This window comes from Herpailurus yagouaroundi, unplaced genomic scaffold (assembly GCF_014898765.1).
Source record: "Herpailurus yagouaroundi ecotype Mexico unplaced genomic scaffold, PumYag 190, whole genome shotgun sequence".
Classification (NCBI taxonomy): domain Eukaryota; kingdom Metazoa; phylum Chordata; class Mammalia; order Carnivora; family Felidae; genus Herpailurus; species Herpailurus yagouaroundi.
The window spans coordinates 19,477,331-19,498,767 of NW_024412421.1; the positions used below are offsets into that span (position 1 = coordinate 19,477,331).

The following is a 21,437-nucleotide window of genomic DNA, read 5'->3' on the forward strand; positions in this document are numbered from 1 at the left end:
AAGAAAGAAAATGTGAAAACTTTGAAAGTGGAAAATTTCCTTCCCAGTCCTATCTCTAGCCACCCTGTCCCTTCCCAAGGGACAGCCAATACTACAAGTTTTCCTGTAACTTTCCAAAGGTATCTTACGCATGTACAAGCAGGTACAAGTACAGGCAGGTATAGGTATGGTCATTTTGCCTTTTTTATTTTTACATATCTGGTAGCATATTATATTCTGTTCTATGCCTTATATTTTCAACTTAACAATACATTCTAGAGATTGCTCCAAATAAGTACCTAAAAAGCCTCCTCATTCTCTTCATGGCTGCATTGTATTCTTTTCTGTGGATTAACAAAAATTCATTTAACCAGTCAGTGTTCATGGTTGCTTAAGTGCCGTGTAATAACAGATTATAATAGTTACTTCTGTATGAAAGCCTATAAAAGCCTCTTTTCTCTGCCACTAAAGCAGTGCAAAAGTTCAAAGAGCACATCTGGAATACGAAAAAGATTAACAATCAGTTTACCCTTGATGGTGAATTATTTTTCTAAGCTCCTTGGTTACTAAGAGGCAGAGCTACAAACACTATAGACACATGTAGTCAGCCCAGGCCAGTGGCTTACATAACAAAGATCACAGCTGCATGCTACACAAAAGCCAAACATGCCACACGCACTCTGGTTAATAACTCAAGGACAGTTTTTACTCAGATCAAAGCTAAAAAAATGTCAGACTCCTGACAATTAGCTGAATCCTGAATAAGTGTAGATTTCAAGTATTTGAAATTAGTCAATGAGAAAAAAAATTTGTGAGTGATATTAAACATAGACGGGAAAAGATGAAACGTTTAAGTGCTGCTCTCTCTTTGGAAAAAAACAGTTGCCTTCTTGTGTCCAAGGCACAAACACTAGAGAGGGCCAGGGCCAAAACATAGGGACTTTGCCTGTCTCCATGCTGGTGTTGGGGCAGCTTGTACCATGTCACTTATGCCACTGAAGGGACAAATGGACTTAGGACCATCTTCTGGAACTCATCAGCTTCTGGGAGAGGTTTCTATCACCTCAACTAGACACAGCCCAGGACTAGGCATGAGCCACTGGGCAGAAAATAGCTGAAAGGTGCTTAGGTAGTAAAGAAGGACCATCTGTGGGGCCCAGAGCATTCCTCAAATCTGAGGTTGCTGACTGCCAACCTAAGTCTTGCACAAATCCTCTTATTTATTAAGAAATTGTCTCGGGGCGCCAGGGTGGCTCAGTCGGTTAAGTGTCCAACTCTTGATTTCAGCTCAGGTCATGATCTCACAGTTCATGAGTTCAAGCCTTGCATCGGGCTCTGTGCTGACAGTAAGAAGCCAGCTTGGGATTCTGTGTGTGTGTGTGTGTGTGTGTGTGTCTCTCTCTCTCTCTCTGCCCCTCTCTGTTCACATGCTCTCTCTCCCTCTCTCAAAATAAATAAGCATTTAAAAAAAAAAGGAAAAAAACTGCCTCAACTGTAACCCAAGTGGGAGGTCACTTAAAGACTCTGATCATTAATATGGTAAAGTAACAAAAAAGCCAGTGTTGGCAATAGCCTTCCTCTCCATATATGCTGCCAGAGTCCCAGGATGGTCAAAGGTCAATGGGAGGAAGAGCTACTAAGGCATATCCCCACTAGGAGCAAGCTCAGGTTGCTTGGTTTTGACTGCAAATTCCATGAATGACAATCACTTGCCAATTAATTTTTTGGAATGGAAGCCCATACCATCCCAGCCATGGCCAACTTTCAGGATCTTCCACCCAATGGCCTAGCTTTGAGTGGGCAGCCAGAAAAGCTCTCTCTAGCTTCTTGGCTGCCACCATGATTCTCATCACAGAATGGATAAGGAGAGCAAAACAAATATTCTCTTAACCAGTGACTCACCAGGAAGTCTGTTCATGTTGACGCCTTGAGCTGAGAGTCCTATTCCCATGTACCTTCAAAAAAATCACACACATAAAAGTTTTTGTTAGCAAATGATTATGTATCTCCCTTCTAAAATATTTCTTGGGAAAAGAAAAATAGGACAAGCAATGAATATAGTGACTCTTAACACACTAGTGGTTCTTAACCTTCACATTTTGATTCCTTCTTTTTTTTTTAATTTGAGAGAGAGACAGAGAGACAGAGAGAGAGACAGAACAATCAGGCCAGGAGCAGATGAAGAGGGAGAGAGAGAATCTTAAGCAGGCTCCACACTCAGCATGGAGCTTGACATGGGGCTCGATCCCACGACCCTGGGATCATGACTCCAAGCCAAAATCAAGAGTCAGATGTTCAACTGACTAAGCCACCCAGGGGGCCCACATTTTGATTTTCTAATGAAAATCATCTCAATGCCTTAAGTAGCTGGAGAAACAAGAGGTGGTATCTGTAGCCAGGAACCACTGCCTTCAGTTTCAGAGGAAAGTTTCCTGAAATCACTGCTTCCAGTCCCTTGGTTTCTGGCTCCGGCTAAGGTGGTGGAATCTGTCCCTAAGAAGTGTCTAAGGTAAGTAGTTCAATCCTGTACGTGGCAGAGCAATACAAGATCAAGCCCATGGGGACATGCCACTCTTCAACAAGGACCAAGACATGGAAAAAGTACAGCCATGTAATGTACTTTCACACAGGATTGTCAAGACCCCTCCCACGGGGCTTCTTCTCTGGGTATCTCCAAACTCATTACCCTCACTGCATACATTCACTGCTGACCTCCTTGATCATCCAATGTTAGGGGGAGGGTGTTTTAAGTCCCTGAGAGACACCCCCACACACACTCCTCCTACCCAGGTACCTAAACAACTAAGCTACCCACAGCAAGGCAGGGCCCATGCTGCACACCTCTGTCAAAGATGTCTCAGTGGCACTCATGAGTGGGCAGGCCAGAAAAGGAAATGAACAGGGGCACCTGGGTGGTTCAGTCGGTTAACCGTCTGACTTCGACTCAGGTCATGATCTCATGGTTTGTGAGTTCAAGCTCTGGGTCGGGCTCTGTGCTGACAGCTCGGAGCCTGGAGCCTGCTTCGGATTCTGTGTCTCCTTCTCTCTCTGCCCCTCCCCCACTTGTGCTCTGTCTCTATCAAAAATAAATAAATGTTAAAAAAAAAAAGAAAGAAAAGGAAATGAACAGGGTTTTCTAGCCTGTTTATAGTGTACAAGGAAACAGGTATTTCCCCAAGAACTTAAATATGAGAAACAACTCATTACCTTCTAAGAGTAAAATAGTAGAAACTCACACATGATGCCTGATATCAACTACATGTGAGTGCCAACAGGTAGTTGAGAAGCTTAGAATACTAAAAACACCAACCAAGAGGGCTGAGATTTAACTTTACGGTTGCAGGTCATGTCACTGAACTTACACTTTAAAACGGTTAAAATGGTCAATATTGTTATGTATATTTTACCACACACACAAAAAAATGTTTAAAGCAATTACACAGGGTTGTCTTATTTTGACCACTTCCAAGTGGCTATACATTTACATTCCAACTGTTCCCTACTGTAAATGATTCTGCAAGGAACACTTCCACATACATTTCCCCATCTTGGACTATTTCTTTTTTACCCCTGACATGCTCCATGCACCTATGTACCTGTTTCTACCACTACCAGAGTTCCCACAACATGGTGCTACTGTCTCTGCAAGTCCTTCATCTACAGTAATGCCCCTTTGCCCTTCTCTGGCTGGCTGTGCCACTGGGTTTTGGGGGAGCAGCCTCTACCATCCAAATAAAGGATCGGATCAGGCAAGGAAGGAAGGCTGTGACCCACACATCTTCCTCTGCTACCCCATCATGCTGGCAGGAACCAGGAAAGGACACCAACCAACACATGACCCTGATAACTTGGCCTGCAGAAGTTAGGGGAAAGAGGAGGGAAGGGAAAGGAACAGCACTTCAAAGAGGGACTTGCACAGTTCAAAGGACCCAGGCTCTCAAACTGCCTGCTACCTCCTGCCAAAAAAGGACCTTGAAGAACCACTGGGAGAAGCTGTGTAAGACTGCTGGCAGGATTCCCATTAGATTAAAACCTGTTTTTCCTGGAAAAACAGCAGCCCAAATAATCAGCTTCCTTACTTTATATGGTAGAGGCCACCCAAAGGCTGGTCTCTATTCTCTTAATGCCTCAGCTGACCAAGCAGCAAATGACCTCAACTGCCCTGAAGTCATTAATCAACATAATCATGTACAACATAACCAGGGATTTCCCTGCCTTGGATGTTGGCCCACTTACCCTGCCCTGTTTGGAGGGGCCTGAACCTCTGCTCAATACTACATGTGATCCCATCCCTGGCATGCAGGCTTCCTGACACTAAGATGAGGGTTTGTGTTTGGAGCACATGTTTCCTAGATGACCCTTGACCACTTAAGGTCAATGCAAATAGGGAAGGTCAAACAGCTTGGCCACAGCAACAAGAGTTTAATTCCACAAGCTTCCATGGGAATGAGGAACTACTAAGGCACAAGTATTCAAACACAACTTGCTTAGGCTTCTGCACTGTGGAAGCTTTTTCCACCTCCAGAAGCTAGCCCTCAACACCCTCCTATAAACTCTCTGCCCCATAGATGGGACAGTGGTTACCAGTGGATGGCCTGGAAGCCTTTACATAAACTCTAGGGTCAACTTGCAAATCCAAGTGGATGAACTAAGGGTAAAGCACCCAGAGGATCCATTACCCACACTTGGGAGCTATGTCACCTGCAGGTGTCAATGACACTGGGAGCAGCCCCACAGGAGCCTAAGTTGCATATTCATATGAAGTCAGCACTGAGTCAGTGTTCAAAAGAAATGAGTCCCGACTCTTCAAACAATGGGTGACATTATTCCAAAAGTATGATGTTCTAAAATTACAAAAAGATGCAGCCTTCTACCTTCCAGCAAGTCTTCATGCACATGAAAACTATTATCCAACGAGTCTGAGATAAGCAGAGGGTAAAAAAGGTGTAAGGACCCTGTGAATATACTAAAAAACACTGTATTGTATACTTTAAGTGGATGAATTGTATGGTATGTTAAGTTACATCTCAGTCATACGCAACAAACTAAGAATAAAAGGCATCTGTCTCAACATAATAAAGGCCATATATGATAGGCCCACAGCTAACAGCATATGTAATGGTGAAAGATTGAAAAACGTACCCTAAGATCAGGAACAAAACAAAGATGCCTGCATTTGCCATTCTATCCAACAGAGTATTACAAGTTCTAGCCAAAGCAGTTAGACAAGAAAAAGAAATAAAAGGAGCTCAAATTGGAAAAGAATAAGTAAAGCCATCTCTGTTCACAGATGACATGATTCTATATGTAGAAAACCCTAAAGATTCCACAAAAATACTGTTAGAACTAATAAACATATCCAGCAAAGTTGGAAGGATACAAAATCAATACATGAAAAGCAGTTATTTTTCTACACGCTAACAATGAACAATCAAAAAAGGAAATTAAGAAGATAATTCCATTTATAATAGCATTATAGAGGATCAAATACTTAGGAACAGACTTTACCAAGGAGGCAAAAGACTTGTAAACTAAAAACTATAAATGTTGCTGAAAGAAATTAAAGAAGACACAAATACATGGAAAGGCATCTGTGTTCATGAATTGGAAGACAATATTGTTAAAATGCCAATACTACCTACCCAATGTGATACACAGATTTAATGCCATTCATATGGAATCTCAAGGAACACTGATTAGTCAAAACAATCTAGAAAAAGACGAAAAAAGTTAGAGGACTTACACTTCCTGATTTTAAAACGTACCACAAAGCTATGATAATCAAAACAGTGGTGGAGACAGACATAAAGACCATAGTAATAGAATAGAGAGCACAAAAATAGACCTTCCCATATATGGTCAATTGATTTTGACAAAGATGCTAAGACCATTCAATTGGAAAATGACAGTTTTTTCAACAAATGATGCTGGGGTAATGGGATAGCCTCATGCAGAAGAATGATGTTGAAGACTTACTATACACCATGTGCAAAATTAACTTAAAACAGATCAAATACAAAGACCTAAACCTAAAAACTTTTAGCAGAAAACATAGGAGAAAAAGTTTACATTAGAACTGGCAATGATTTCTTGGATATTACACCCAAAGCACAGTCAACAAAAGAAAAAAAGTAAACCACATCAAAATTTTAAACTTTTATACCTCAAAGGACACCATCAACACAGTGAAAAGCAACCGATGAGAAAGGAGAAAATATTTGCAAGTCATCTATCTGACGAGGGTTTAATATCCAGGATATTCAAAGCACTCATACAACTCAAAAAACAGGGGTGCCTGGTTAGCTCAGTGGGTAGAGCATGTGACTCTTGCGTGGAGCCTACTTAAAATTTTTTTTAATTAAACAAAACAAAACAAAAAACACGGCTCAGTAGGTTAAGCATCTGACTCTTGTTTTCATCTCAGGTCATGATCTCATAGTCGTGAGACTGAGCTCTGTGTTGGGCTCTACATTGACCGTGGAGCCTGCTTAAGATTCCTTCCCTCTGCCCCTCCCCTGCTTGTGGGTGTGCAAGCTTTCTAAAAAAAAAATTTTAATTTAATTTAATTTAATTTAATTTAATTTAATTTAATTTAAATTTAAAAATGGGGTGCCTGGGTGGTTCAAATGATTAAGCATCCAACTTCAGCTCACATCATGAATTCACAGTTGGTGGGTTGGAGCTCCACATCAGGCTCTCTGCTGACAGCACAGAGCCCACTTCAGATCCCCTCTCTCTCTCTCTGCCCCTCCCCTGCTTACACTCTCTTCCTCTCTCTCTCAAAAATAAATAAACATTCGGGGCACTTGCATGGCTCAGTCAGTCGGCTGAGTGTCCGACTTAGGCTCAAGTCATGATTTCGCAGTTCGGGAGTTCAAGCCGCTGGTTGGGCTCTGTGCTGACAGCTCAGAGCCTGCAGCCCACTTCAGATTCTGTATCTCCCGCTCTCTGCCCCTCCCCCACTCACGCACTGTCCCTCTCTTTCTTCTCTCTCTCAAAAATGAATAAACATTAAAAAAAATTTTAATAGTGAAATAAATATTAAAAAATTTTTAAGTTTATTTATTTATTTATTTCGAAAGAGAAACAGCGTGAGCAGGGGAGAGGCAGAGAGAGAGGGAGAGAAAGAAAATCCCAACCAGGCTCTGCACTGTGAGCACAGAGCCCAACGCAGGGCTCGAACCCACAAACCGTTAAGATCATGACCTGAACTGAAACAGAGTTGGATGCTTAACCCACTGAGCTACCCAGGTGCCTCTCAAAAATAAACAAACATTAAGAGGCACCTGGGAGGCTCAGTCAGTTAAGTGGCTAACTTGGACTCTGTGGTGATCTCACAGTTGGTGAGTTCAAGCCTCACATAGGGCTCTGCGCTGCCGATTCAGAGCTTGGAGCCTGCTTCGGATTCTGTATCTCCCTCTATTCTGCCTCTCCCCCCCCACACACACGCACACTCTCTCTCTCCTTCAAAAATAAACAAACATTAAATAACTAAATAAAACTGCTTTAAAAAAAAAAAGGGCAAGGACTTGAATAGATATTTCTCCAAAGAAGAGATAAACGGCTAATAAAACACACGAAAAGAGGGCGCCTGGGTGGCGCAGTCGGTTGGGCGTCCGACTTCAGCCAGGTCACGATCTCGCGGTCCGTGAGTTCAAGCCCCGCGTCAGGCTCTGGGCTGATGGCTCGGAGCCTGGAGCCTGTTTCCGATTCTGTGTCTCCCTCTCTCTCTGCCCCTCCCCCGTTCATGCTCTGTCTCTCTCTGTCCCAAAAATAAATAAACGTTGAAAAAAAAAAAATTAAAAAAAAAAAAAAACACATGAAAAGATTCTCAACATCACTAATCATTATGGAAAAGTAAATCAAAACCACAAGGAGATACCACTTCATACTCTTTGGGAAAGCTATTATTATTAAAAACAAAAACAAAAACAAAACCAAAACCAAAACAAAAAGTCAGAAAATAACAAGTGTTGGTGAGGATGTGAAGATTAGAACCCTTGTGCATTGATGATGCAGCAGCTGTGGAAATCAGTATGGCGGTTAATTATATGGTAATTTTAAGTTTAAAAAATTAAACTATATTTTTAGAGGCGCCTAGCAGGCTCAGTCAGAAGAGCATGAGACTCTTGATCTGGGGTTCATGAATTCAAGTCCCATGTTGGGTGTGGAGATTGCTTAAATAAATAAAAAACTTTAAAAAATGTAAATACTCTTCAAACCAATATTACACTATAGGTTAACTAGAATTTAAATAAAAATATGAAAATAAAATAGATTAACTTGGAAAAAAATTTTAATTAACTATGTTTTTAATTAATTTTGGGGGTGCCTGGGTGGCTCAGTCAGTTGGGCGACTGACTTCACCTCGGGTCATGATCTCACAGTTCGTGAATTTGAGCCCTGCATCAGGCTCCGTGCTGACAGCTCAGAGCCCAGAGCCTGCTTCCGATTCTGTGTCTCCCTCTCACTGCACCTCCCCTGCTCGTGCTCAGTCTCTCTCTGACTCTCAAAAACTAAATAAATGTTAATAAAAAAATTTTTTTTTAATGTTTAATTTTTAACATAGAATTATCATATGATCCAGCAATTCCACTTCTGGGTACATGCCCAAAAGAATTGAAAACAGGGACTTGAACAGGTATCTTTACACGTGTATTCATAGCATTATTCACAATAGCCAAAAGGTGGAAGCAAACCAATCAAAGTGTCTACTGCTGAATGGATGAAATGGATAAACAGAATGTGACACATATACATAATGGAGTATTACTCGGCCTTATAAAGGAAGAAAATTCCGGGGCTCCTGGCTGGCTCAGATGGAATAGCATGCAACTCTTGACCTTGGGGTTGTGAATTTGAGCCCCACATTGGGCATAAAGATCACTTAAAAAATAAAACTTTAAAAAAAAAAAAAAGGAAGGAAGGAAATTTTGATGTATACTACAACATGGAGGAACCCTGAAGACATCACATGAAGTGAAATAAATTAGTCACAAGAAGACTAATTCTGTATGATTCCACTTATACAAGGTATCTAGAGCAGTCAAATTCATAAAGAACGTAGAACGGTGGTTACCAGGGCCTAAAGGGTGGTAAGAATCAGGAGTTATTGTTTAATGGGGACAGAATTTCAGTTTGGGTCTCTTTTTGTCAAATAATAAGCTTAACAAAACCCAGGTGTGGTAAGTTTCTTTTTACAGAGGCTCTTGAGATCATTCACCCATTCCATAAAGATTCTCTGTGCCCAATATGGTGCTAGGGATACAAGGGTAGGGCCTAGATTCAGTCCCTGCACTCTGACAGTTTCCACTGGCACGTCAGGGGCAAATCAGAGACTCAGGGTGCACTGACTTGGGAATTCCCAGAGGAAATAAAGGCTGAGCCAAGCCCTGGTAAAGGAGATGAAGGGAAATAAGAGGAGGACATTCCATGCAGAAGCAGCAGAATGTGCTGAGGCATAAAGGCAAAAAAGCAGCGCACAGTCAAGGAACTGAGAGAAATCAATGTGGCTCATCATAGCTTGGGTAGACCTAAAAAGAGTCAAAGCTGCAGCAGGAAACAGGCTATTCACGCACAGCTTGCGTGCTAGCTTAAAGAGTTTGAACTTCATAGAAGGTCAATAGGAAGATGCAGAAAGGGTTTAGAAACGGGCATCACTGATCAAACCACTGATATTTGTAAAATGGATTGAAAAGGCAAAAAAGCTAAGGGCACCTGGGTGGCTCAGGTTAAGCGCCCAACTTCGGCTCAGGGCATGATCTCAAGGTTTGTGAGTTTGAGCCCCGCATCGGGCTCTGTGCTGATAGCTCAGAACCTGGAGCCTGCTTTGGATTGTCTTCCTCTCTCTCTGCCCCTCCCCCACACACGTGGGCTGGCGCTCTCTCTCTCTCTCTCTCCCAAAAATAAAAATAAAAACATTTAAAAAAGAAAAAAAGAGGGGCGCCTGGGTGGCGCAGTCGGTTAAGCGTCCGACTTCAGCCAGGTCACGATCTCGCGGTCCGTGAGTTCGAGCTCCGCGTTGGGCTCTGGGCTGATGACTCAGAGCCTGGAGCCTGCTTCCGATTCTGTGTCTCCCTCTCTCTCTGCCCCTCCCCCACTCATGCTCTGTCTCTCTCTGTCTCAAAAATAAATAAACGTTAAAAAATTTTTTTTTTTTTTTTTTTTTTTTTTAAAGAAAAGAAAAGGCAAAGCTAGAGGCTACCAAAATGTCCCAGTGGAAGATGACAGGGCTGCACAGGACAGAAGCAATGAGGATGGCAAGACATGGAGAGAGCCAAGTGCTCTTTATTTTTTTTAAGATTTTATTTTCAAGTAATCTCTACCCAATGTGGGGTTCAAACTTATAACTCCAATATCAAGAGTCCCATGCTCTACTGACTGAGCCAGTCAGACAACCCTAAGCCAAGTGTTCTTTAGAACACAGTAAACTTATGCATGGGGGAGGAGCTGCCCAGGACACAGCCAAGCACAACCAGTCACCAAAGAAAGGGCAATTCTCAGAGACCCACTTGCAAACTTTGGAGCCTGGGTGCTTGGCCTGTCAGTAGTAGTCCTTTACCAGCTCTGTTCCAGCCCTGGAGTTTACACTGTGCTCAAGCACCCAAACAAAAAACATACCTGCATCAGCGCAAACGTATCAGACAAACCCAGATTCAAATCTCACCTCTGCCACTGGGTTCATCATACACCCCAGTCAGCTTGTCAGAGACTATTCTTCAGCTATCTCCATCAGTCCAGACAACCTTTAATGTAGCCACTGAACTGGATGGATCCTGGGCACGGTGCTGGAAGAGCTGCTGGTGGACACTGGACAAACCCACTGTGCTTCAGTTCAGGCACTAGAGGCTTTTCTAGCATTGGAATCTAGTAAAGTAGGCCATTTTCAAAGGCCTAGATCTTGGGACATTAAAAAACAATTGCCAAGGAAAAAAGGAGGTGAGCATTTGCTTCCTTTTTGGTAATGGGTCAGACAATGGTAGGAACACTAACAGATACGAGCTGACTTCGTCACGGGAGAGAGGCAACAAGGGGTTTTCATTCCCTAAGCAGATAACTGAAATAGACAGCACTTAGCTCCCCTATATTTAGCATCTTCACTAGGGCTTTCTTTTCAAGCAGCAGGATATATCTGAGGAGCTTGGAGGCAAAGTTATTACCCCATATCATGACTGAAAGTAGGGTAAACCCATTTGATTTACTCCTTTCTTCCAAAGGGCAGCAAAATGGAAAATACCATTTGTCAGAGATGTGAGACAGCCAGTAAATGTAGAGGAGGGAGAAGAGAGGATAAGCTCTTCATGGCAGTGAGACCATGAGTTGGCCTCTACCTTCTCAGTTTCTATCCTTCACTGCTAACAACACAACACAAGCTAGAGCTAGAAGAGCAACTCTGCCTCTCGTGGACTCCAGAGAGAAGAGGACAGCAAGTGAGCATGGCCTCAGCTGAGCTGGAGAGCAGCAGCTGTGGCAAGGCCCTCAGCTGACCACAGAGCCATGTCTGCCCTGAAGACATGGAGGCAGGCAGTAGGGGCAAACTGGGGCCCTGGAAAATGACCTGCAATGAAAATGGACTGGTGGTTTCTGGGGCCTGTGCTGCCCTTCACCCCCCACCTCCCACCTCTGCTGACTCTCCCATAAAAGCAACTGTCTGCAAAACCCTGCAGTCACGCGGAGATGCAAGCACACTCCGATCAGCTTGGATTCTTCTTTTTTCTCTTTGGTCTTCCAGATTTTCTACAAATAACATGAATTACTTTGATAGAGAAAAATCATTTTCGAGACAGTTGGTGGTCACATATTGTGAAGGTCATTGGCTCTCACCCATCAGACTCTCCCTGGATTGTCCCAAGGCAACATTTCAGTGCCAGAGGGACACACTGGAGGACCTGGCCTTCATGGTCAGCTCCTCAGTACACCCACTTCCCTGAGCCTTGACAGGAGGACAGAGGCTACCTCAGAAAAGCACATCTTCAGAAACAACAGGAAATGGTCAAAATCCCTGCTCAGCGGAGAAGCTGGGACTCTGGCTCATGTAGCACCCTGTGCGTCCCAAGCGCAACCCAGAGCACACACCCAGGAGACCCTCCTACAGTGACACTGGCTCAGCACAGCTCCAACTGACTAGAGTTTCTTCCATGACCCAAACTGGTCTAGTGGTGAACAGACGACAGGACCTTAGAAACCAGGCCTCTGGAATCTCACACTCTCCAGAGATATACAACAACATGTGGAGGGAAGGAGACCACTACTTTGCTGTTATCACCCAACCAGTCCTGAGAGACAGCCTGGAGCACTCTACCGGAGGAACCTCTGTGGCAACAAGTCTGACACTCCTTTCCTGCCTCCTGATGAGAAGCACCTGAAGAGTTTTAAAGTAACTGGAACACTTTGCAGCCGGGCTCCAGAGATAATACCCCAGACTCTGAAGCCCGGTCTCAGACACTTGAGTCTAATTCAGGACTGTGGGTGTTGGATTTCACCCCACATCTCAAGTTCCCTATAAGAAGAGGAGAGGTTGGACTAAAGGGCTCCTAAGCTCCTTCCCGGCTCTGACCTAGAGACTTTAATTCTTGGCAGAATAATGTCTGGATACTGTTACAAATGTGCTGTACCCAGATGAAAGCCCAAGATGGGGTAGACCCTGAAACAGCAATCAAAGAGCCACCAAGAAAACATCAAAAGTAAAGGAAATTACAGACCAATATATTTCATAAGTACAGATGCAAAAATTTTCAAGAAAACTGTAGGAAACCAAATCCAACAATGTATTAAAAGGATTACATACTATGACCAAGTAGGATTTATCCCATGAAGGCAAGGGTGGTTTAACATAAGAAAATCAACCAATATAATAAAACACGTTAATAGAACAAAGGAAAAACACAACTATATGATCATCTAAATTGACGTAGAAAAAAAAACTTTACAAAATCCAACACTCCCTCATGATAAAAGCACTCAGAAAACTAGGAATAAAAGGAACTTTCTCAAGACAATAAAGGGTATTTATGAAAACCCAATGGTAAGAGACTGAAAGCTTTTCCTCTAAGATTACAATAAGACAAGGATGGCCACCTTTCATCACTGCTACTCAACATTGTAGTGGAAGTCCAAGCCAGAGCAATCAAACAAGAAAAAAAAAGTCATCCAAACAGGAAAGAGATATGTAAAACTATCTCTATTTGCAGATGACATGATCTTATAAAAAAATCCCATCAGTACACAGAAAGCTCACTAGAGCTAAAAGAAATGAATTCAGCAAAGTTGCAGGACACAAGATCAACATACAAAAAGCAGTTGTGTTTCTATGTATTACCAATGAACAATCTAAAAAGTAAATTAAGGAGTACCTAGGTGGCTCAGTTAGTTGAGCATCCGACTTCGGCTCAGGTTATGATCTCATGGCTCGTGGGTTCAAGCCCTGTGTCAAGTTCTTTGCTGACAGCTCAGAGCCTGGAGCCTGCTTTGGATTCTGTGTCTCCATCTCTTTCCGCCCCTCCCCCACTCACACTCTGTCTGTCTCTCTCTCTCTGTCAAAAATAAACATTAAAAAAAATAAATAAGGGGCGCCTGGGTGGCGCAGTCGGTTAAGCGTCCGACTTCAGCCAGGTCACGATCTCGCGGTCCGTGAGTTCGAGCCCCGCGTCGGGCTCTGGGCTGATGGCTCAGAGCCTGGAGCCTGTTTCCGATTCTGTGTCTCCCTCTCTCTCTGCCCCTCCCCCGCTCATGCTCTGTCTCTCTCTGTCCCAAAAATAAAATAAACGTTGAATAAATAAATAAATAAATAAATAAATAAATAAATAAATAAATAAAGGGGCGCCTGGGTGGCTCAGTCGGTTGAGCATCCGACTTCGGCTCAGGTCATGATCTCACAGTCTGTGAGTTCGAGCCCCACGTTGGGCTCTGTGCTGACAGCTGAGAGCCTGGAGCCTGTCTCGGATTCTGTGTCTCCCTCTCTCTCTGACCCTCCCTCGTTTATGCTCTGTCTCTCTCTGTCTCAAAAAAAAATTAAATAAACGTTAAAAAATTTTTAATAAATGAATAATAAAAAATAAATAAAAAGGAAATTAAGAAAATAACTCAATTTATAATATAGCATCAAAAAAATAAAATACTTAGGAACAAATTTAGCCAAGGAAACAAAAGTCATACACTAAAAACTATAAAACACTGCTGAAAAAAATTAAATTAGACACAAATAAATGGAAAGACATCCTGTGTTCATGGATTGGAAGACTTAGTATTGTTAAGATGGAGAGTATTGTTAATATTCTCCAAACTGATCCACAAAAATCAACTCAATCCCTACCAAAATTTCAACAGTGTTTTTTGCAGAATTGGAGAAGTCAATCCTCAAAATCATATGGACATGCAAGGGACCCCAAGTAGCTAAAATAATCTTGAAAAAAGAAAAGCAAAGTTAAAGGATTCACACTTCCTGATTTTAGAACGTACTAGAAAACTACAGTAATCAAAACAGTGTGGTACTGACATAAGGTAGGAACATAGACAAATGGAATAGAATTTAAAGTCCAGAAATAAACCCATATCTATGGTCAAATTACTTTCAACAAGGGTGCCAAGTCCATTCAATGGGGCAAGAATAGTCTCTTCCACAATTGGTGCTGGGACAACTGGACTTCTACATGCAAAAGGATGAAGTTGAACCCCTCCTCCATATCATTTATAAAAATTAACACAAAATGGAGTAGCAATCTAAATATAAGAACCAAAACTATAAAATTCTTATTATAAAACAGGGAAAAGCTTCATGACCTTGGATTTGGCAATGGATTCTTAGATGAGGCACCAAAATCATGATTAACAAAATAAAAAATTAGATAAACTGGATTTCATCAAAATTAAAATTTTGGGGGCATCTAGCTGGCTCAGTCAGTAGAATTCACAATCTTGATCTCAGGGTTGTGAGTTCAAGCTCCACGGCATGGAACCTACTTAAAAATTATTTTAGGGGGCGCCTGGGTGGCTCAGTCAGTTGAGCATCTGACTTCGGCTCAGGTCACGATCTCACTGTCCGTGAGTTCAAGCCCCATGTCGGGCTCTGTGCTGACAGCTCAGAGCCTGGAGCCTGCTTTGGATTCTCCATCTCCCTCTCTCTCTGCCCCTCCCCTGCTCATGCTCTGCCTCTCTCTCTCTCTCCCTCTCTCTCTCTCTCTCTCTCTCTCTCTCAAATTTAAATAAAGATTTAAAAAAAAATTATTTTAGGTAGGACACCTGGGTGGCTCAGTCGGTTAAGCCTCTGACTCCTGATTTCGGCTCAGGTCAGGATCTCACGTTTCAGGAGATAAGTATAAATCCTGAAAACATTATGCTAAGTGAAATAAACAAGACATAAAAGGACAACTTTGTCTGATTCCATCAATATGAAATACCTAGAATAGGCAAATTCATAGAAACAGAAAGGTTACAGGTGCTGGGAGGTGGGTGGGAATAGGGAATTATTGCTTAATGGGTACAGAGTTTTGTTTGGGGTGATGAAAAAGTTTTGGAAAATGGTGGTGAAGATTGCATAAGACTGTGAATGCAATTAATACCACTGAATTGTACACTTAAAAATGGTTAAAATGATTTTTTTTTGTTACCAATATTTTACCACACACACACACACACACACACACAGTCACCAAGAACTAGGGCCCTGCATGTCAGCATTAGCCTCATCTGGCTTTTCCAGATGAGACAAGGAGGCCTTGGCACAGAGTACAGTGGAAAGCATCAGAGGATTCTGGCCTTATACCAGGGCCAAAAGAAGTCCCTCACCATAAGCAAATAACAGATGACAAAAGTAAAGAACACAGACCTAGCTCTTTTTATTTTCTATCAATTTCTTCTTATAGAAAATGTGGATTTTATGGGCTGGCAAGCCCACAGGCACTTTTAATAAATGCTGTTTAAAATATATGAACCAAGGATCATGGGACCTAAACATTTTAAATTTAAGCTCCATCAACTGAATGTCTCCAGGCCCACAGAACTCTGGTAGGAAGCGACAAAGAGGAGAGAAAAGAGACAAGCTCCTCAGCCTTAGGGCTAAGACAGCTCTTGGAGGCTAAGGGAAGGTATCGGCTCTGTCTGTCACCACTGCTCCTCTCCCTTGCCCCAGACCCCTGAAGAGATACTAGAATCTTACCTGATAGTTTCATCTTGACATCTGACACCTTAGCCACAGCTCAGCAGGCTGGCAATCTTGTTCCTATCAGAACCTGCCCTAGATAAAGAAATCAACAGCCTCCCTAACAAGAGATCTCTAGGACCACGGTTACAAATGGCCCCTGGGAGACATTTCAGGAAAAACACCAACCGGCATTTAGGTCTGAAATAAGGGCTAATATTTATTTCATAGTCTGATGGGCTTGCTTAAAGCCACAGTCCATCAGGACACTGGCTGCTGTATACAAGTTGCTCCTCTAGCAGCCACAGCCCCACTTTGCCCCTCTGCTAAGAAGCCATCCAATTACCTGCTGAGCCCAATTCTGTGCAGGTCCCCCACTGAGAGACGGGGCATTACAGAGATGAATGAACTGAACCCAGCACCATCCAAGGAAGAACATGCCTGAGGCAAAAGGGCCTTGAGTCAGGATGTGCTTCTTGGGAAGAAGGTGTTTCTGAACGTGGGTCTGGAGTGCCTCATGCATCCACTGCCAAGGGCACTGTCAAAACACCCACAGAGCCCACAAGACAGAAAGGGGGACAACAGTCCCCATGGGTGGCCCCAGACAGGTTACTCACACTCCGGGTTCTGGCTTCTTCCCTAAGAATCTTGGGAATCTCAAGTACCAAGCCTTGCCTTTCCAGAGCCTGTCACATTCAGAAACCAAACACAGTGCCCTTAACCAGAGTGTATAGGTAGTTGGTACCTTAACTGAAAGAGTTCCCACCAGACCCCATATCCAGTAGGCTCTGGGCCCTAACCTCTACTTCTCTGGCCCTATGTAACTATAGAGCTAAAGCATAGCTGAGTGTGGACACAGCAAATGCCCTTAGTTACTCAGACGTTACCCTTAATGTTCTAATTATAGGTATTCATCCAAAAACTGGCCTTGAGTTTGCTGGTTTGTAACTGAGCATCTTTCATTATTTTCAGGAGGGCGTCTTATTTAAGTAACCTCACCCACCATTACCTGGAAGCTCTAAGTTTCAATGAGTTTGAAAACATCAAATTCCAGATATTAAACCATTTTCTGCTTAAACTATCTGGAATGATATCTGCTTTCTGCACTGGCCTCAAGTGACAGAACATACATAACGGCAATAACCTAGATTTGTTTAAAACTGCATCTCTCGGGGCGCCTGGGTAGCGCAGTCGGTTAAGCGTCCGACTTCAGCCAGGTCACGATCTCGCGGTCCGTGAGTTCGAGCCCCGCGTCGGGCTCTGGGCTGATGGCTCAGAGCCTGGAGCCTGTTTCCGATTCTGTGTCTCCCTCTCTCTCTGCCCCTCCCCCGTTCATGCTCTGTCTCTCTCTGTCCCAAAAATAAATAAACGTTAAAAAAAAAAAAATTAAAAAAAAAAACAAAACTGCATCTCTCTGTCCTTCTGCCGTTTTTAAAATGTACATGGAGTCAGGGGCACCTGGCTGACTCAGTCAGTGGAGTGTACAGCTCTTGATTTCAGGGTTGTGAGTTGGGGCCCCACACTGGGTGTAGAAAGTACTTAAAATCTTTTTGAACAATTTAGTTTAAATAAATAAATATGTACACTGTGTCAGATGTTGATAAATTCTATGTATTATTTACATTTTGGTTTCTTAAAAAAAGCAAATATAACTACCAACAAACTCCTGGCACAACAGTTGTTATTAAAAGAGAGCATTCTAGGGGTGCCTGGGTGGCTCATTTGTTGAGCAGCTGACTCTGGCTCAGGTCATGATCTCTTGGTTCATGAGTTCGAACACCACATCTGGCTCTCTGCTGTCAGTGCATAGCCTGCTTGGATCCTCTGTTCCTCTCTTTGTATGTCCCCTGTTTGCACTCTCTCTCAAAAATAAATAAACATTTAAAAAAATAAAAATAAAAAATAGGGGTGCCTGGGTGGCTCAATAGGTTGTGTCCAACCCTTGATTTTGGCTCAGGTCATGATCTCACAGTTTGTGAGTTTGAGCCTCGCATCGGGCTCTGTGCTGGCAGCATGGAGCCTTCTTGGGATTCTCTCTCTCTGTTCCTCTTTCTCTGCCCCATTCCTGCTCGCTCTCTCTCTCTCTCTCTCTCAAAATAAATAAACATTAAAAAATTGAAGATAAAATAAAAATATGATTACACACATACATATATACATACATAAGAGCATTCTAGGGGCACCAGGGTGGCTCGGTCAGTTGCGTGTCCAGCTCTTGATTTTGGCTTGGGTCATGATCTCCTAGTTCATGGATTCCAGTCCCACCTAGGGCTCCGTGCTGACAGTGTGAAGCCTGCTTGGGATTTTCTCCCTGTCCCGTTCTCTCTGTCCCTCCCCCACACTCTCTCTCAAAATAAATAAACAATAAATAAATAAATAAAGCATTCTACCCCAATTTTTATAGCAGCATTATCAACAATAGCCAAACTATGGAGAGAGCCCAAATGTCCATAGACTGATGAATGGATAAAGATGTGGTATATATACACACAATGGAATATTATTCAGCCACCAAAAAGAATGAAATCTTACCATTTGTAATGATGTGGATTGAACTACAGTATACTATGCTAATACTATATACTATGAAATAAGTCAATCAGAGAAAGACAAATACCATATGATTTCACTCATATGTGGAATTTAAGAAACAAAACAGATGAACATATGGGAAAGGGGAAAAAAAAGAGAGAGGGAAACAAACCATAGGAGACTCATAATGATAGAGAACAAACAGGGTTGACGGAGGCAGGTGGATGAGGGATGGGCTACATGGGTGATGGGTATTAAGGAGGGCAATGGTGATGAACACCTGGTGTTGTATGTAAGTGATAATCACTGATTTCTACTACTGAAACCAATATTGCACTGTATGTTAACTAACTAGAATTTAAATAAAAGTTTAAAAATACTAAAAATTTAAAAATTTAAAATTAAAAAATAAAAGAGCATTCTATAAAACAACCCACGCAAATTACAGATATATGGTTTTGCAAATTGGATTATAACCAGTTCTACTCAGCAAACCATCCCCTCTGCTTCTTTCCTTCCGGTTCAGCTCCACCTCAGCAATGTCCTCCGGAAGAGATGAGCTGAGCCCTTTCACCATCTGGGCACAACTGCCTTTCTCCTCTCTCCACTGGTTCTCATCTTCCAACTGCCTCTACCCCCGGAGCTAGTAGGTTTTGTCTCATGATGAAACTCTGACCAAAAAAATAGCAGCTGCCTGGTACACTGCCCATTAGGAAAACTTCTGGGGCTCTGACTAAGGACGAGCACTGTTATCAGTCAGTAACATTTGTTACCGAAGCTGAGTGAGCAGTTGGGGTATCTGAGCCTTGACACTTGCCATCTCTATAATCTAAGGTAAACTTCCCTGAAATGCCAGGTCATCTCTAAGGTCCAAGAGGTAGAAGAGGAAGAGAACATTAAGAGGAGTGCAAAAGACTTACCCAGCCCCTCCCCACTTCCCTACAATCCAGAGCTGTGCTTTCCGGCCCCTTCATGACAGAGAGGCTGAGCTCTGTTCTATCACTAAGTTCCCCAGCCTCATTTCTAGCAGTAGAGCCATGACCTCACATTTCAATTACAACAAAACACCAGGATCCTGGAGCTACAAAGATATTTCATGTGGATTTTGAGCAGAATTTCTGGAGAAGCAGAGGAACATTCTTGCATTTAGACATGGGTGTTATTCATCCCTCTCCCAGTGATCAGTCCTTTCTTTCCAATTTGACCCCTGACCACAGAGACCCATTCAGGGACCCTTGATTCTTTCCTAATAGCCCCAGAATAGGATAGCACAACACGCTTGCCATGCAGAGCTGTTGAGTCCATCCTCCTGTGCTCTAGCACAATGAGCTCCTGCTTCTCCTCTAACAGGGAATCTCCCTTGCATGGTGACCCATCTAGGGAAAAGAACAAACATTCCAGAAAACAAAAAACAATGAGGACAGGAACTGGGGAGGAGGGATACGCAGTGAATTTTAGGAATTTCTCTAGAGGCTGATGCTTGACTAAGGAAGTCCCCAGTTATAAAGAAAGAAGCCATACTGCCCACTCTCAGCTCACAACTTGGAGCCTGGGTGACGATGTACAGTGAGCAGGGAGGTCCCAGGGAAGCCCAGATGTGCTCAGTGCAGGAACAAGTCCTACCAGAAAAGTGGACACCATGTGGACTCCAGTCCTCTCACCCTGTACCAGAGCTTCACCTCAGTATGCCCAGCTAGACCTGGGCTTTAACCCCCAACACAGGTAAGCAATACCACACTCCATGACGTTCCAGAACCCAAATACTCCATGTCTCAAGAAACAGTGCAATGTGTTACTGGGGAGAGATGCAACCCAAAGCTCAGCATCTGCCCATGAGGCCACCAGAATTGCAGGGCAGTCAGGAAGAACAGGGCACAACCACCATCTGTACCTGCCTTGGGCAAGGACAGACCCTACTTCTGAGGGCAGGTAGGACAAAGCCTTCCCCAAGTCCACAGATGAACACCTACTTCTCAATGGCTCTGTACAATGTACAGAGACTAGAGTGAAGGAACTCAGGGTGAGGGACCAGTCACATGCTGTCTCTAGGTTGGAGGGCCCGATCTCAAGTTGCTCTCTGGACCAGGAACATGGCAGGTGAGATCTTGATTGAGTGAGTGGCTGAGTCTCCATGGAAAATTATGGACAGTGTTGTCTTTCAGATGGGACTTGGCAAAAACCAAAAAAACCAAAGAGTAAGCACATGCAGAGTCTTTCACCCCCAGAAAGCCTCTCTGCCCACCAGTTTTCTACATCCCTCTTCTATATATCTCACCATACAGAAGAAAGACCAGCCAAGAGAGAGAGAAGACATCTGCTTTTGGAAAACCATGCCTGGAGTGTAGGACCTAAAGCTACTGGCCCACACTGGACAGGGCTCTCACCAAGAGGGGCCTGGCTGCACCAGAGCAGCAGTCTCTTCTACTCTATCCACTCTCAAAAGTATGGGCAGATCAAAAGTCCTCAAACATTGCTACTTCCCTCAGAATAAAGCCCATACTCCCTTGCCAAGGCATACAAGGTATTTCCAATCTGGCCCTTGCCTACCTCATGCTCTGTGTTCCTCACAGAGCACTATGCACTATTCCTTCTACCTACAGCATGTTTCTCAACAAAGTGAGAACCTGAAATCTTCTAATTCATCCTTCCAGATTTAGCATCATCACCTCTTCTATGAAGGTTTCCCCAAACTCTCAGGTACAGGAGGAAGCCCAACCTCTGGGCCACTCCTGGGTATAGCGTACACTATAGAATGGACTTTTCTACACCACCCCATGAGGTCATGTGCATA

General features: G+C 43.2%; 1 protein-coding gene across 2 annotated transcripts in view; it reads right to left on the bottom strand.

The window, feature by feature from the left end:
* The window catches only part of RANBP10 (RAN binding protein 10), a 62,538-nt gene that overhangs the window by 36,227 nt on the left and 4,874 nt on the right, over positions 1–21,437 (bottom strand). For both annotated transcript variants that reach the window (XM_040498410.1, XM_040498409.1), the window contains exon 3: positions 1,882–1,934. In XM_040498410.1, coding sequence (XP_040354344.1) covers positions 1,882–1,934 — 53 coding nt within the window. The remainder of the gene's footprint in view (positions 1–1,881; positions 1,935–21,437) is intronic.